Here is a 13,035-nt window from a genome sequence, read left to right as displayed (position 1 = left end):
TTCTAAATCCATCGTATTTGATTTCGCTCCTCCTCCCGAATCCTCCCGGACGCCGCCCCGGCAGTCAGAAGCAGGAGATCACCTTGGAACAGGAGAGGTGGCGGGTGGAACACGAGAAGCTGAAAGCGGTAGAACAGGAAAAGACTCGCCAGCTGCAGGAACTCACGTACGTCTTTTTAGAAAAAAAAAACTAAATAATCCCCGATCGTCTCTGGGTTTCGGGTCACGGTCTCCTTCGCCTCGACAGGGAACTTCACGACAAACGGGAGCAAACTCAGCAGGACTTGAAGGGACTGGAGGAGACGGTGGTCAGTGGCTAGGAAGAATGCTTTACGTTTCTGAGGATTCTGTTTCCTGAGTTTTTCCTTCCACAGGCCCGGGAGCTGCAGACGCTTCACAACCTCAGAAGACTTTTTGTCCAGGACTTGGTTATTAAAGTCAAAAAGGTGGGTGGAGCTATTCTACACAGAGTTCTTTCTCTTCTTCTACACCTATGGAACGGGAATAACGTATGATCGAAATCATATTTTTGGGGTGGTAGATACAAAGCTCATTTTGGCTCTCAAACAGCTCCTCAGATTCTTTTTTTAATAATATATTATCGATAATAATGAATCGGTGATGGGCTCCAGCACCCCCGCAACCCTACTGAGGATAATTTCCAGGGGAAAAAAATGACTGTGTGAACTGTGCTTTCCATCCAGAACGCTCAGGTGAGCTCTGAAGAGCGAGAGGTCAGCACCGCCCAGAAACGCAAAATCTCTTACCTTGAAAACAATCTGGAGCAGCTCACCAAAGCTCACAAACAGGTAAATGGACTGCACCATTTCAAGATGAACTCCTTCAATGCCAGTCGTTTCTCTCCAACGGGAAGGGCCCGTGCCAGGCAATTTTTTAAAGGCCTGTTGCTAGCTAAGCATAGGACATCAGAGAAGAAAGCTATTTAACAACAGTTGAACATTGCGAAGTTTCTTGAAAATACTCGTTTCCAAGGAAACGGATACATTTCACACAGAACATTCATTTTGGTGCTTTTTTATATATACATTTGTAATATCCCCAATAGCTGAACAATGCTATTCGTAAAATTACATTTTATTGCAAAAACGCTGAATTTATGCATGAACTCTGCAAGAACTTTTCAACACGATTCTGTCAGGACCAGGACCAGAAACAGGAAGCAGAACCCACTCGCGTAACGTTACTCAGTTTATTGGGGAGAAGAGGAATGAGCCCACACTCGATCCGGGGTCGTTGGTCGCGGAAGTAGGTTGATCGGGATGAGGAAGTGGTCAGAAGAAAACAGATCGGGAGAGAACAAAACAAGAGCAAAATACAGGCAAAAACAGGGATTCACACACTTGACATATCATAACAGAGTTTATCAGGAGTTTCGCAGACTCACCGACAAAAGGCGACTCACAAGACAACGTTTAAGTAGTCAGGCAGCAATCTGTCAACGCGTTTCAGTCAATGTCCATGGGCGGGGCCAATTGTGCGCCGTGGCAACCGTGACAGAACTTGGCGCCAAGTAGATTAAAGAGAAAGAAAAAGAGAGATAAAGAAATAAGAGAAAGAGGGAAGGAAAAGGAGAGAGGGCAGGACAAAAAAGATAAAGAGAGAGAGGGAGAGAGCATGAGAAACAAAAGATAAAAAGTCATGAGAGAGGGGGAAAAGAAAGGGAGAGGAAGAAAGAAATCCAAAGAGAATTAGAAAGACAGAAGGAGAGAAAAAGGGTAGGAAAAGACAAGAGAAAAGAGAGAAAAGGAAAAAAGAAGTTAGAGGTTAAAAAACACAGAGGGAGAAAGAAGCAAAGAGCAACAAAGGAAGAGAAAAAGAGAGACACAGAGAGTGAAAGACAGAGAATGGGAGAAAAGGGGTGGAAAAGAGGGAGAGAAGACAGAGAGAAAGAATTCCAAGTACAGTGTCTTTGTTGGAGGCACCTGGCTTTGGCAACATCAAGTCGACCTATTTCAACCTGCAGCTTGTTTTTCTCTTGTGCTTCTCTGAGTGTCGTCTCACGGGCCAGATTCGATCCCTTAGCGGGCCCGATCCGGCCCCCGGGCCGCCTTCTATCGGAAGGGTCCTAGAGTATTCTTTAAAAAAGATGTCCTCTCCCCGAACGCAGCTCCTGCAGGACAACGCGTCCCTGAATTCGGAGATCCCCAAAATGGAGAAGCGTTTGCGCAGCACGGTGGAACGCATCAAAGCCTTGGAGAACGCCCTCAAAGAGGCCAAAGAGAGCGCCGCCCGCGATCGCAAACGCCACGAGGAGGAAGTGGAACGCATCCGGGAAGCCAGCAAACCCAAGATCATGGCCAGGAGAGGCTCCGCCCAAATCGGTGGGTACCCCGGCGCCTCCACGCGCGAGCGCCGTCCGTTCCGGTATCGTGCTCGTATCTCGAATCCATCCCGTCCCGACCTCCCGAAGTATCTGAGGGAACGGGCTTGGGGAGGCTCCGCCCAAATCGGTGGGCGGACCAATGATTGCTTGTACCCCGGCGCCTTGACACACGAGCGCCGTCTGTTCCAGGATCGTGCTCTTATCTCAAATCCATCCTCTCCCGACCTCCCATCTTTCTTTCTTTCTTTCCCTCTTTTTCTCTTTCTCTCTTTCTCTCTTTCTTTGTTTCTATACGCAACTCGGCACCCTGCATGGCTGTCACAAACCAGGAATGGAGACAAGACCCGATAGCGTTCGTTTTACTCAGTTTTAATGAAGAAAGTGTCACGATTACCGATTGAGAGCACCTGCGAGGGCTTCATTGGCGCCAACCGCCCGGACAGCTGATTGGCTGATGCTCTCTTTTTAAACCCCGTCAGATCGTTATGCCAACTGTTGCCACCAGCTCAGTAAGCCTTCACGTCCGACTCTGTTCCTGCCCTGCTTTTCTCTGCTTGATCTTCAATGCCAACCTGTTTCTGGACCTGACTTTGCCCCGTTTTGCCTGCCTGTTACCTGACTTGTTTTGCCCCGTTACCTGCCTGCCTCCCGTTACCGACCTCGTTTCCGAACTCGACGCCGCCTTTGCTCTCCGGTCACGGCCAACGACTTGCAATTCCTGCCTCTCTCCGATCCTCCTCGCTAGACACGGAAACTGCCACTTCCGCATCGCCCGCTCCTCTTGTCCGTCCGCCATCGGATCGTGGAAGCAAACCCTGCTCTCCCTCTTTATTAATAAAAACGGAGAAAACGAGTGCTATTGGGTCCTGTCTCCGTTCATGGTCTGTGACAGAAAGAGAGCAATGCTTGCATCCACGATCCGATGATCGCCGGTCACGGGTAGCAGATGGCAGGAACGCGGAAGTGGCACTTTCGTGTCGAGCGAGGAAAGTCCTGGGCTGCGAGAAAACAGGTCGATGGCCAGGACGGAGGAGCGAGGGTTGTAACGAGTCCAGAAAAGAGGTCGGCAACAGGTATCAGGCAGGAAACGGGGCAAAACAGGTCGATGGCCGGGGCGGAAGAGCAAAAGCAGAAACATGTCCAGAAAAAGGTCAGCAACAGGTATCAGGCAAGAAACAGGGCAAAACAGGTCGATGGCCGGGACGGAGGAGCAAAACAGAAACGGGTCTAGAAAAGAGGTCGGTAACAGGTAGCAGGCAGGAAACGGGGCAAAACAGGTCGATGGCCAGGACGGAAGAGCAAATCGGAAACGGGTCCAGAAAAAGGTCGGCAACAGGTATCAGGCAGGAAACGGGGCAAAACAGGTCGATGGCCGGAACAGAGCAGCAAAACAAAAACGGGTCCAGAAAAGAGGTCGGCAACGGTATCGGGCAGGAAAACAGGGCAGGATCATGTCGGAGAGTACAAAAGCTTGCCCAGCTCAGAGCATAGGTTTACAGACAGTCTAACAGCTTCCTTTCGGAAGAAGTGAGTTTAAAAAGAGTCCAACAGCCAATCAGGTCCCGTGGCTGCGGGTGCCTCGAATCAGTAATCATGACATTTGCTGACATCACGGCTTTGGGTATGTCAGGTCCAACGGTGGATTATTTTTTGGAGTTTTTATGGCGTCCAGAATATTACGGGACATATTTTTTGTGCCTCATTGAAAAAAAACATTTTTTGCTTTAAACGTGACTTTGTGCGTGTCCCACCCAGCCAAGCCCATTCGACCCGGCCAGCTGCCCGGCGCCTCGCTTTTGAACCCCAACGGGAGCCGATCCAACCTCATGCACCATTACGGCGGCATCAAGGAAGGAGACGACAGGTAATAATAATAATAATAATTTCCTTTGTATTGTCATTCTTTGTAACAATGTACACAGAACGAAATGTCGATACACCTGACCCGTTGTAGCGAGCCGATGCAGCCGCAGCCAACAGAGGGCGCCGCCATTATACTAATTAGGTATGACTCGGCCGAGGCGCGAACCAGCGACCTCCCAGTCTCAAAGCGGGCGCCCTACCATCTAGGCTACTGAGAGGGACAAAGACGGCGCTTCCGACCTGCCCAAACCCCCGTCGCTTCCGTTAGGGACGGAACTCGAGTCGAAGTACCGGTACTTTCCAGTAGGAGTCGATAGGAGTCCTCCAAACGGTTACTCGAGCGAAAGTATATCTAAGAGCAAATCGATCCTCTTTTCCGATTTTTCATTCTGGGCATCCATTCTCTTAAGAAATCCTCATCAATTCGATGGGCGGCGCGGCGGAGCAGTGGTTAGCGCGTGTGCGGCACAGTTCTGAGGTCATGAGATCGAACTTCCTGTGTGGAGTTTGCATGTTCTCCCCATGCTTGCGTGGGTTTCCTCCAGGCACTCTGGTTTCCTCCAACATACCAAGAACATGCAGGTTAATCGGATGGTCAAAATTGTCCCTAGATTTGAATAAGCGAGTGTATTGTCTGTCCCTGTGTCCCCTGCCCACTGCCTGAAGACAACCGGATGGGCTCCGGCACCCCCGCGACCCTACTGAGGATAAGCGCTGCAGATAATGGATGGATCAATTCTATAAAAAATAATGGTCAATCAATAGTCAATTATAGTCAAAGTAATTACTAGGGGGGGGGACACTTTTCGAATTGTATTCCTTTTACATTTTCACTTTACTCGAGGAAAATTTAAATTGAGCGTTTAATATTATTTGGTTTCCTTTTCCTGTTTTGACAATTAAAATGTAAAACGAAGAAATATATTTAATGGAAGTGCAACCAAGTAAAAGAAAATTTCGAAATACTCCCAGAAGTACACAATGTCCCAAAACTTACTCAGGTAAATGCCGTTTGTTCCTACCCAACTCTGGACAAAAGCATGAGAAAGACAAATGTCCCCTTCTTCATTTGTCTTCTTTCTTGTCTCAACAGCTCGTGAAGAGAAAAGCATCAAAATCCTTCCTCCTTCTTCTTCTTCTATCAGGTGTACATAGACTTCCTGGACTGGATGAGCAAGTTGGCCCGTGCAAACTTCCCTTTCTTTGTACAAATGACCACTCCTATTTAGCTCACAGGTGTCAAGCAGGCCGCCCGCGGGCCCGGTGAGGCCCCCCGCCGTGGGTTTGAAATCGGCCTGCGAGACAAGACTGAGAGAAGCGCAGGAGAAAAATGAGCTGCAGTTTGAAATATGTCCACTTGATGTCACCCAAGTTGAGCAACACTCGCAAAGCAAATGTAGTCGTTTTTCTGTCTCTCTCCCCTCTTACTCTTTCTAGTTCTCTCTCTCTTTCATGTTCTCTTTCTTTTTTCACTCCTTCTCTCTTTCTCTCATCTATTTATATCTTTCTTGGTGTTTTTATTTTTTCTGTCTTTTTTCTCTCACTCTCTTTCGTCACCTTACTTTTTTCTTTCTCATTTTTCCACTTTCTTTTTCATGATCTCTCTCTTTTTCTCACTCTTTTATATCTCAGACTCTCTTTTTAATTTCACCTCTCTCTCTTTTTTTCTCTATCGAAACTCTGTCTTTCTTTTTCTTCTTTTTTTCTCTTTTTATCGCTGCTAAAGGTGGCCTGACTCGCTATGAGGTTCAGGGGGCGATGTTTTGATTTCCTGAATAAAATGGAATCCACATTTGAAAAATGCATCTTGTATTTTCTGTTTGTCTCTGTGTGATATGAATTAATGAATATTTTCCACCGCACTGTAAATATTGAGTGTACTTTTTTGCTCATCCATCAATGTAACAATCGACGAGAGTGGCACAAAAAAAAAACAAAATAAGAGAATAGAAAGTGGAAAAAACTGGAAAAGTGGAGAGCAGCGGCATTCATAACAGAGCGACTCAACCGCATACTGCGTGGAACCATGCGGAAAACACGGAATAATAACATCCGGAATTCCAGGGAACTCCCTTTCAAAATAAAAGCGTGAACACGTCATTTGGGAAAAGCTAGGATGAAGGTGGAAAAAAATGATGTGGGACTGAATTATGAATAAAAAAAATGGAGTCATGTCCTTCAAATTGGATACAATTGAGCAGATGTGTTGTATATTTCAGTCATTTCCTTCTTATTAAAACTTAATACAATCTTAAAAACAATGATTGGACACTGAAATGCAAAATTTGTAAAAATCTAGCAATATATGGCTGGTTAATGAACGCTTATTATTAAGGAGAGAAAGAAATAAAGAAAGGGGGGAAGAAATAATAAAAGAAAGGGAGAGCGAGATAGATTGAGAGAAAGAAAGAAAGACAGTGAAAGAAAGAAAAAAAGAAAAAATGGAGGAGAGAGAGAGAAAGAGAGGGAGAGGGAGAGAAAAAAAAGAAAGAAAGAAAGAAAAGGGAGAGAGAGGGCAAGAAAGATAGAAAGAAAGGGGGGAGAGAGAGATACAGAGAGAGAGAGAGTGAGAAAGAAACAATAAGAGAAAGAAAGAAAGAAATGGAGAGAGAGAGAGAGAGAGAGAAAGAAAGAATGAAAGAAAGGGGGAGAGTGAGTGAGAGAGAGAGAGAGAGAGAGAGAGAGAGAAAGGGGAAGGGTGTGAGAGCGAGAGAGAGATAGAGAGAGAAAGAAAGAGAAATAGATAGAGAGAGAGAAAGAAAGAAAGAAAGAAAGAAAGAAAGGGGAAGTGTGTGTGAGAGAGAGTGTGTGAGAGAGAAAGAGAAAGAAAGGGAGAAAGGGGAGAGAGAGAGAGAGAGAGAGAGAGAGAGAGAGAGAGAGAGAGAGAGAGAGAGAGAAAGAAAGGGGAAGTGTGAGAGAGAGAGAGTGTGTGTGAGAGAGATGGAGAAAGAAAGGGAGAAAGGGGGAGAGAGAGAGAGAGAGAGAGAGAGAGAGAGAGAGAGAGAGAGAGAGAGAGAGAGAGAGAGAGAGAGAGAGAGAGAGAGAGAGAGAGAGAGCAATAAAGGGAAGTAGGGTTCATCTGCCTCAGTCAAAGCCAAAAATCATTTGACCAGAAAATCCCAATGACCCAGCGGGTCGCTCTCCTAGAATTTTGAGAATCCGACAGGAGTCTAAACTCGACGCCTCCCTTATTGTGAAAGTCTGGAGCACGCACATTAACGTCTCCCTTATTGTGAAAGTCTGGAGCGGATACGAGCGACGTCGCCGGATTTGAGCGGAGGCGGCGGATTGGCAAGACGAGCAAAAAGCCCGAAGAGACGCCGCGGAGTGTTTGGCCGCCGTCCACGTTGGAGAGAAGGAGGACCGCGCTCGGTCGCCATTCCCGATTCCCGAAGGCTTTTCTTCAGCTTCCTAAAGCGAGTGAGTTGTTGTTTTGGGTGGCCGGCGAAGACCGCTTGCTCGAGTTGTTAGGAACGCCGTGCGTGGCGGGACTCACTCGGTGAACCTGTCGCGCTTTGTCTCCTTCCAAGGGAATCGCGCGAATGTCTCCGTGGATGAGAAGAAGCGAGGACGCCTTCCCTTCTCCAGGTGGTCCTCGTTTTTTGGGTTTTCCCTCTCCCGGGTGTGTCGAGGGGTCGAAATGATGGATCGTTCGCGAACGTAACGGTTCTATCAGTCGCTTCTTTCAACTGAGAGAGACGGGTCCTCTCGAATCTTTCTTTTTCTTTCTCTTTCTCTTTTTCTCTTTCTTTCCCTCCTTTTCTCTTTCTCTATTCTCTTTTTCACTCTTTATCACTAATTCTACTTTGCTTTCTTGCTCTTTCATTATGTCTCCTTCTTTCTCTACACTTCATTCTTTCTTTTTCACTCTTTTTTTCTTTTTCTTTCTTGGTCTCCTTCTCACTGTTTCTGACTCTTTCAATGTCTTTCTTTTAGTCGTTTTACCTCTCTCTCTTGCTTTCTTAATTTCTTTTTTCATGGCTCTTTCTTTCCCTCATTCTTACATTCTTGCTCTTTTTCTTGCTCTTTCGTTCTTACATTTTCGCTCCTTTTCTTACTCTTTCATTCTGTCTCTTTCCCTCCTTTTCTTTCGGTCTTTCTCACTCTTTCTGTCCTTATCTCTCTTTCATGCTCTTTTTCTCTTTTACTCCTGCTCTTTCTTTCTCACTCTACATTTGTTTATTTCTAGCTCTCTCTCTCCTTCTCTTTAAGGTGCTCGTCTTTGGTCTCTATGAGTGGCGTCCTGTCTATGTTGTTTGCTTAGTAAAAACCATGAGAACCTTTAGGAACAAGTTCACAGTATATTAAAACAATGAAAACAGAAAATAGCAGCATAATCCGTCAGAATGGGATCATTTGGTCTAAATGTTTCCTGATTATTGGCAAAAACCTAAAGAGCCGTCTCGTTTTAGCCGAAAAGGTCCTTTTCTCTAAAAATGGCCGAAATTCCCATCGCCACTCGGTCGGCCTTTGTTACCAAATGGCAGCGATTCAACTTCTTTGTGCCGTATCCCGCTGTCTGTCGTCGAGCTGCCGCGCGACCACCCTACCCCCCTTTAAACAGGGGACCCCCTGCCCCTCCCGTCGCCAGGCGTGCTTCTCCAGCCATTCACTTGAACCCCCCCCCCAGATGACGACTTTCCCATATTTGATTCCTCATTTTTTTCACTCCAAGAAGCCGTATTTATGGTTTGCATATGCTCCCGATAACTGGAGCGAAATGCAGCTGCAGCTGCACGGAACACGTGTTGGATCGGGGGCTGCTCTGCTCACATCTGTTTCGAATGAAGCGCAGGGACAAAGGCTCTTCGAGCCCCACCGTGTTGACGCAGCCACTGTGGCTGGGCTGCAGATGCGATGCGAGTCGGGATCGCGAACCTGATTTTTGCAAAGTCCCGCTCCGAGTAGCAGACTAGGATTCTTTCAAAATCGCACAGTTGTTGCAGCCCGAGCCATAATGCCGATTCTTCTTTTGTTTCTGTTTTGTCTGTTTTGTGGCTTTCCAGAAGCGGGTCGATACGTCCGCCGTACCTGCGTGCCCGTCACCCTTTTGACAATAAAAAGCGGCAATGTCATTCTAACACGTGAATCGGAATTCTTCTCTCGAATAGAAAAACAAACATGTGCTTGTTTCAAACCACAAGTGGCAAACTTTGACCAAAACCGATCTATTACCCTCCCTGGAGTAGTTTCTTTGCAGATAGAACAGCCATAGACTAAAATACTCGTCTTGAGTCAAGATTTGTATTTGTTGGTTCGTCCATCCATGATCTGCAGCGCTTATCCTCAGTAGGGCCGCGGGGGTGCTGGAGCCCACCCCAGCTATCCTCGGGCAGTGGGCAGGCGACACCCTGAACCCGGTTGTTTGTTGTTTCGATGTAGAAAAAAAAATTGGTAGATTTTATTAAAAAAAGGGAAGTCTATCACATAACATTGTAATGTTAGTGAGTATGTATATGGAGTGTAACTTTTTACTGGTAGAGAAAAAAAACAGAAATGAGTGTAAGCGTTTCTAATGAAATGTATCAGATAGATAGATGGTTTATTCATCCCCGTAGGGAAATTCACACTTCCAGCAGTATCCTTTTGTTGTTTATTAACAGGATGGCCTCGGGGTGCTGTGTTGTAGTCTAGCTACAGCAGAGTGGATGACGTCACACGCTAGTCCAAAAGTTCGACGTCCCTGCGGCAGATGGAAATCTTGGTGCCCAGGGTGACACCGCCTCGTTTTCACATAGATAACGAGTCCGCCTCCTCTCCGCTTCCCGCAGGCTTTTTGCGTCTCTGTCTAACAGTGCTGAAGCTGGGTAGCTCCAGGTAGCTCCACGTTAGCGTCGGGGATAATAATTTTAAGCTGTTTAATGTACTATTAATGTTTTCATGCTGCAATTTGCGTGGTGTTTTATTGTGTAGGGTACTAGGCAAAGAGATTGGTCTTGAAATTAACGAAAAGAAGATTCGAAGCATGCTAGATTTGAAGCCGTTTGACACACCCCGTAAAATTTCCGCAGTCAAACTGACACAAAAGACAAGAATTTTGAAATGGGTGACTTGAAATTTTGGGGCGTCAAAGCACAATTTACCCAGCTATTTAGTGTATTTTGGTGCTTCAGATTCCCGAATAGACACAGAATAACTTCTGTTAAGGCCTATTTAAATAAACTTCTCTGCTTGAGTACAAGAAAAATATAAAGACAAGTGCCGTGTTTTTTTTTTTTTTTTTTTTACCCCTTTACAGCTATTAAATCCCCATTACGCAGAACATCCCTTATGTCGTACATTATCTGTTGGCGGGGATTTATTTTTCCAGACAATTCCGGGGCCTGCATTCGGGCGGTGCAGCGACGGGCAGCGTGGCTGTTTTATGACTGAAAAGTGATTTGTTTGCCAATTTTCTTGATTTATACCGACGGTCGTTACGGTCTGATGAGCGCCGCTGCTAGCGACCCAAACAAACACCGCTAACAGTCATTCAAAACCACAGAACACTCCACGTCTGAGGAATAAAGTGTCTATCTATCTAGACATCTATCTATCTAGACATCTATCATCTATCTATCTAGACTATCTATCTAAACATCTATCTATCTAGACATCTATCTATCCAACTATCTAGACATCTATCTACCAATCTAGACATCTAGCTATCTACCAATCTATCTACCAATCTAGACATCTAGCTATCTAGGCATCTATCTATCTAGACATACATCTATCTAGCTAGCTATCTAGCTAGACATCTATCTATCCATCTATCTCTATCTCTCTCTCTCTGTTGTTTGTCAATATTGCTGTTGAATGAGTAGCGATCTTTCCGAACGCCAGGGCAGAGGGTTACATGAGGATCGGCACGTGCGATTCATCGGCGACATGGGATATTCCTTGAGAGAGGGAACGGTCGGGGGCACGGTGCGCCCTAGCAACGCACGCACTCCTTATGTAACCTCGCTCGTGGCGTGAAAACGTGGAAGGCCCAGACGCTTCTCCCCACCGCCCATCTATTTTTGGCGTCTCGGCGTCTGCGGGAGTGCGCCCCCTCCCTTAAAGATGAGGCGGCGTGTTCTCACGCCTCGCCAAAAAGCACCTGCTTCGGCTGCCAGGCTTCTATTTTCGGGAGAAACCCATCGCATTTGCGCAGTGACTCACGAGGAGAGCTGCACCATCCAACCGAATCGATAGATAGATGTATACTTGATTCATCCCCGTAGGGAAATTCACACTTCCAGCAGTATCCTTTTGTTGTTTATTAACAGGATGGCCTCAGGGTGCTGTGTTGTAGTTTAGCCACAGCGGAGTGGATGATGTCACACGCTTGGCCGAAAGGGGATGGTGCAATAATAGTCTATGGCTTGCAATAATCTGTGGTCTATGCAGCCCTTTGAGACTCTTTGTGACTAAGAGCGTGACAAATAAATATGACTTGAATTGAGGTTTTTGAGTTTTCCCTTGCCCTCATGTAGGTTTTAGATCAGGGGATGGTGTCAAAATAGTCTGTAGAATAGAATAGAATAGAATATGCCTTTATTGTCATTGTTACAACATGGGATATATTGTGACAACGAAATTGGAAGACTTCAGTTCCACATTTTACAGTGAGGATAAGGAAACAAAGAGATAAAGGAACAAAGAAGATGTTTTAACTGTCTTTGTTGTAAATAGGCTTTGTTTCCTCCGGGAGGGAGGTGGGGGGGTGGTGAGGGACAAACAGAGATGGGGGATCCAACTGGATGTTTGATCCTACTGTACACACGGTCCAGTGTTTTATTCCCTAATTGCTCAGTCCACGTAACAGCAAGCACAATGACCACAGTTAGCTCTCTCGGTAGATAGAAGGGTCTACACGATACTGCTAGAAACTCCATATCGAGTGAGCAGTAGTTTGTAATATGTAAATCGAGTAACTGTAGTTTGCAATAGTCTGTGCAGCCCTTTAAGACTCCTTTTGATTCAGGGCTACACAAATAAACATAGAATAGAATATGCCTTTATTGTCATTGTTACAACATGGGATATGCTGTGACAACGAAATTGGACGACTCCAGTACCACATTTTACAGTGAGGATAAGGAAACAAAGAGATAAAGGAACAAAGAACTAACTGATTTTGTTGTAAGTTGGCTTCAAACAGAGGGTCAAACAGAGTTGCTGGATACAACCGGAATGTTTGATGTTTGATCTTACATTACACATAGTCCAGTGTTTTTCCGAATTGCTCAGTCCACAATGGAATGGATTTGGGAGTACAGTCCATAAACATGCCCGCTTAAAGTCGCCGTCGACGATAAAGCTCCGTTGGGGTGTGCAAGCTGCTGTTTATGGATAGCAGCGGGCAGGAGATTTAGCGCTATGCTAACGTTAGCATCCGGTGAAACGGTTAGCGGTGGAAAGTAAACGGCAAACACAAAGACCACAGTTAACTCTCCCGGTACATAGATGGTGCAATAATAGTCTGTAGTTTGCAATCATCTGTGGTCTGTGCAGCCCTTTGAGACTCTTTGTGATTAAGGGCCAAACAGATAAACATGACTTGACATGACATTTGTTAATAACTCTAAATTTTACGAGCGTCATTGTTGTGTCATTCTTCCGAATGGGGAAACGCGTCCACGGCTATTTTCGGACGCGGACGTTTAAAGAGTCGTTGTCTATATCGGAGCGCAGGCGGGATCATGTCATCTCATTTAGAGCCACGTGGGATCATTTACCGGACTGGATGTCTTTAGCTGTTGTATCGGTTACCAGAGTAATGGCTATAAATGGTGGCGCCTGAATTGGGATCTCATGCGGGATGCGTTTGTTTGGAAGTTGATACAAGTGCTCGGGTGTCG

General features: G+C 45.9%; 2 protein-coding genes across 3 annotated transcripts in view; both read left to right on the top strand.

The window, feature by feature from the left end:
• The window catches only part of LOC148348698 (kinesin-1 heavy chain-like), a 38,037-nt gene extending 32,037 nt beyond the window's left edge, over positions 1-6,000 (top strand). Inside the window, exons 20-26 of the mRNA XM_088322869.1 lie at positions 65-166; positions 248-308; positions 375-446; positions 705-809; positions 2,129-2,342; positions 4,100-4,208; positions 5,301-6,000. Of these exons, the coding sequence (XP_088178995.1) occupies positions 65-166; positions 248-308; positions 375-446; positions 705-809; positions 2,129-2,342; positions 4,100-4,208; positions 5,301-5,307 (670 nt within the window). The 3' untranslated portion in view covers positions 5,308-6,000. The remainder of the gene's footprint in view (positions 1-64; positions 167-247; positions 309-374; positions 447-704; positions 810-2,128; positions 2,343-4,099; positions 4,209-5,300) is intronic.
• A 1,444-nt stretch (positions 6,001-7,444) lies between these two features.
• Positions 7,445-13,035, top strand: part of arhgap12b (Rho GTPase activating protein 12b) — a 75,047-nt gene continuing 69,456 nt past the window's right edge. Inside the window, exons 1-2 of one of the 2 annotated variants that reach the window (XM_088322094.1) lie at positions 7,445-7,627; positions 7,738-7,795. The gene's annotated coding sequence lies outside the window, so the exon portion shown is untranslated. The remainder of the gene's footprint in view (positions 7,628-7,737; positions 7,796-13,035) is intronic. The other variant, XM_088322093.1, reaches the window with a different exon arrangement.

The sequence above is a fragment of the Urocampus carinirostris genome, chromosome 18 (assembly GCF_059441175.1).
Source record: "Urocampus carinirostris isolate Australia breed hairy pipefish chromosome 18, RoL_Ucar_1.0, whole genome shotgun sequence".
NCBI lineage: Eukaryota > Metazoa > Chordata > Actinopteri > Syngnathiformes > Syngnathidae > Urocampus > Urocampus carinirostris.
This window is presented reverse-complemented; position numbering and strand designations above follow the sequence as displayed.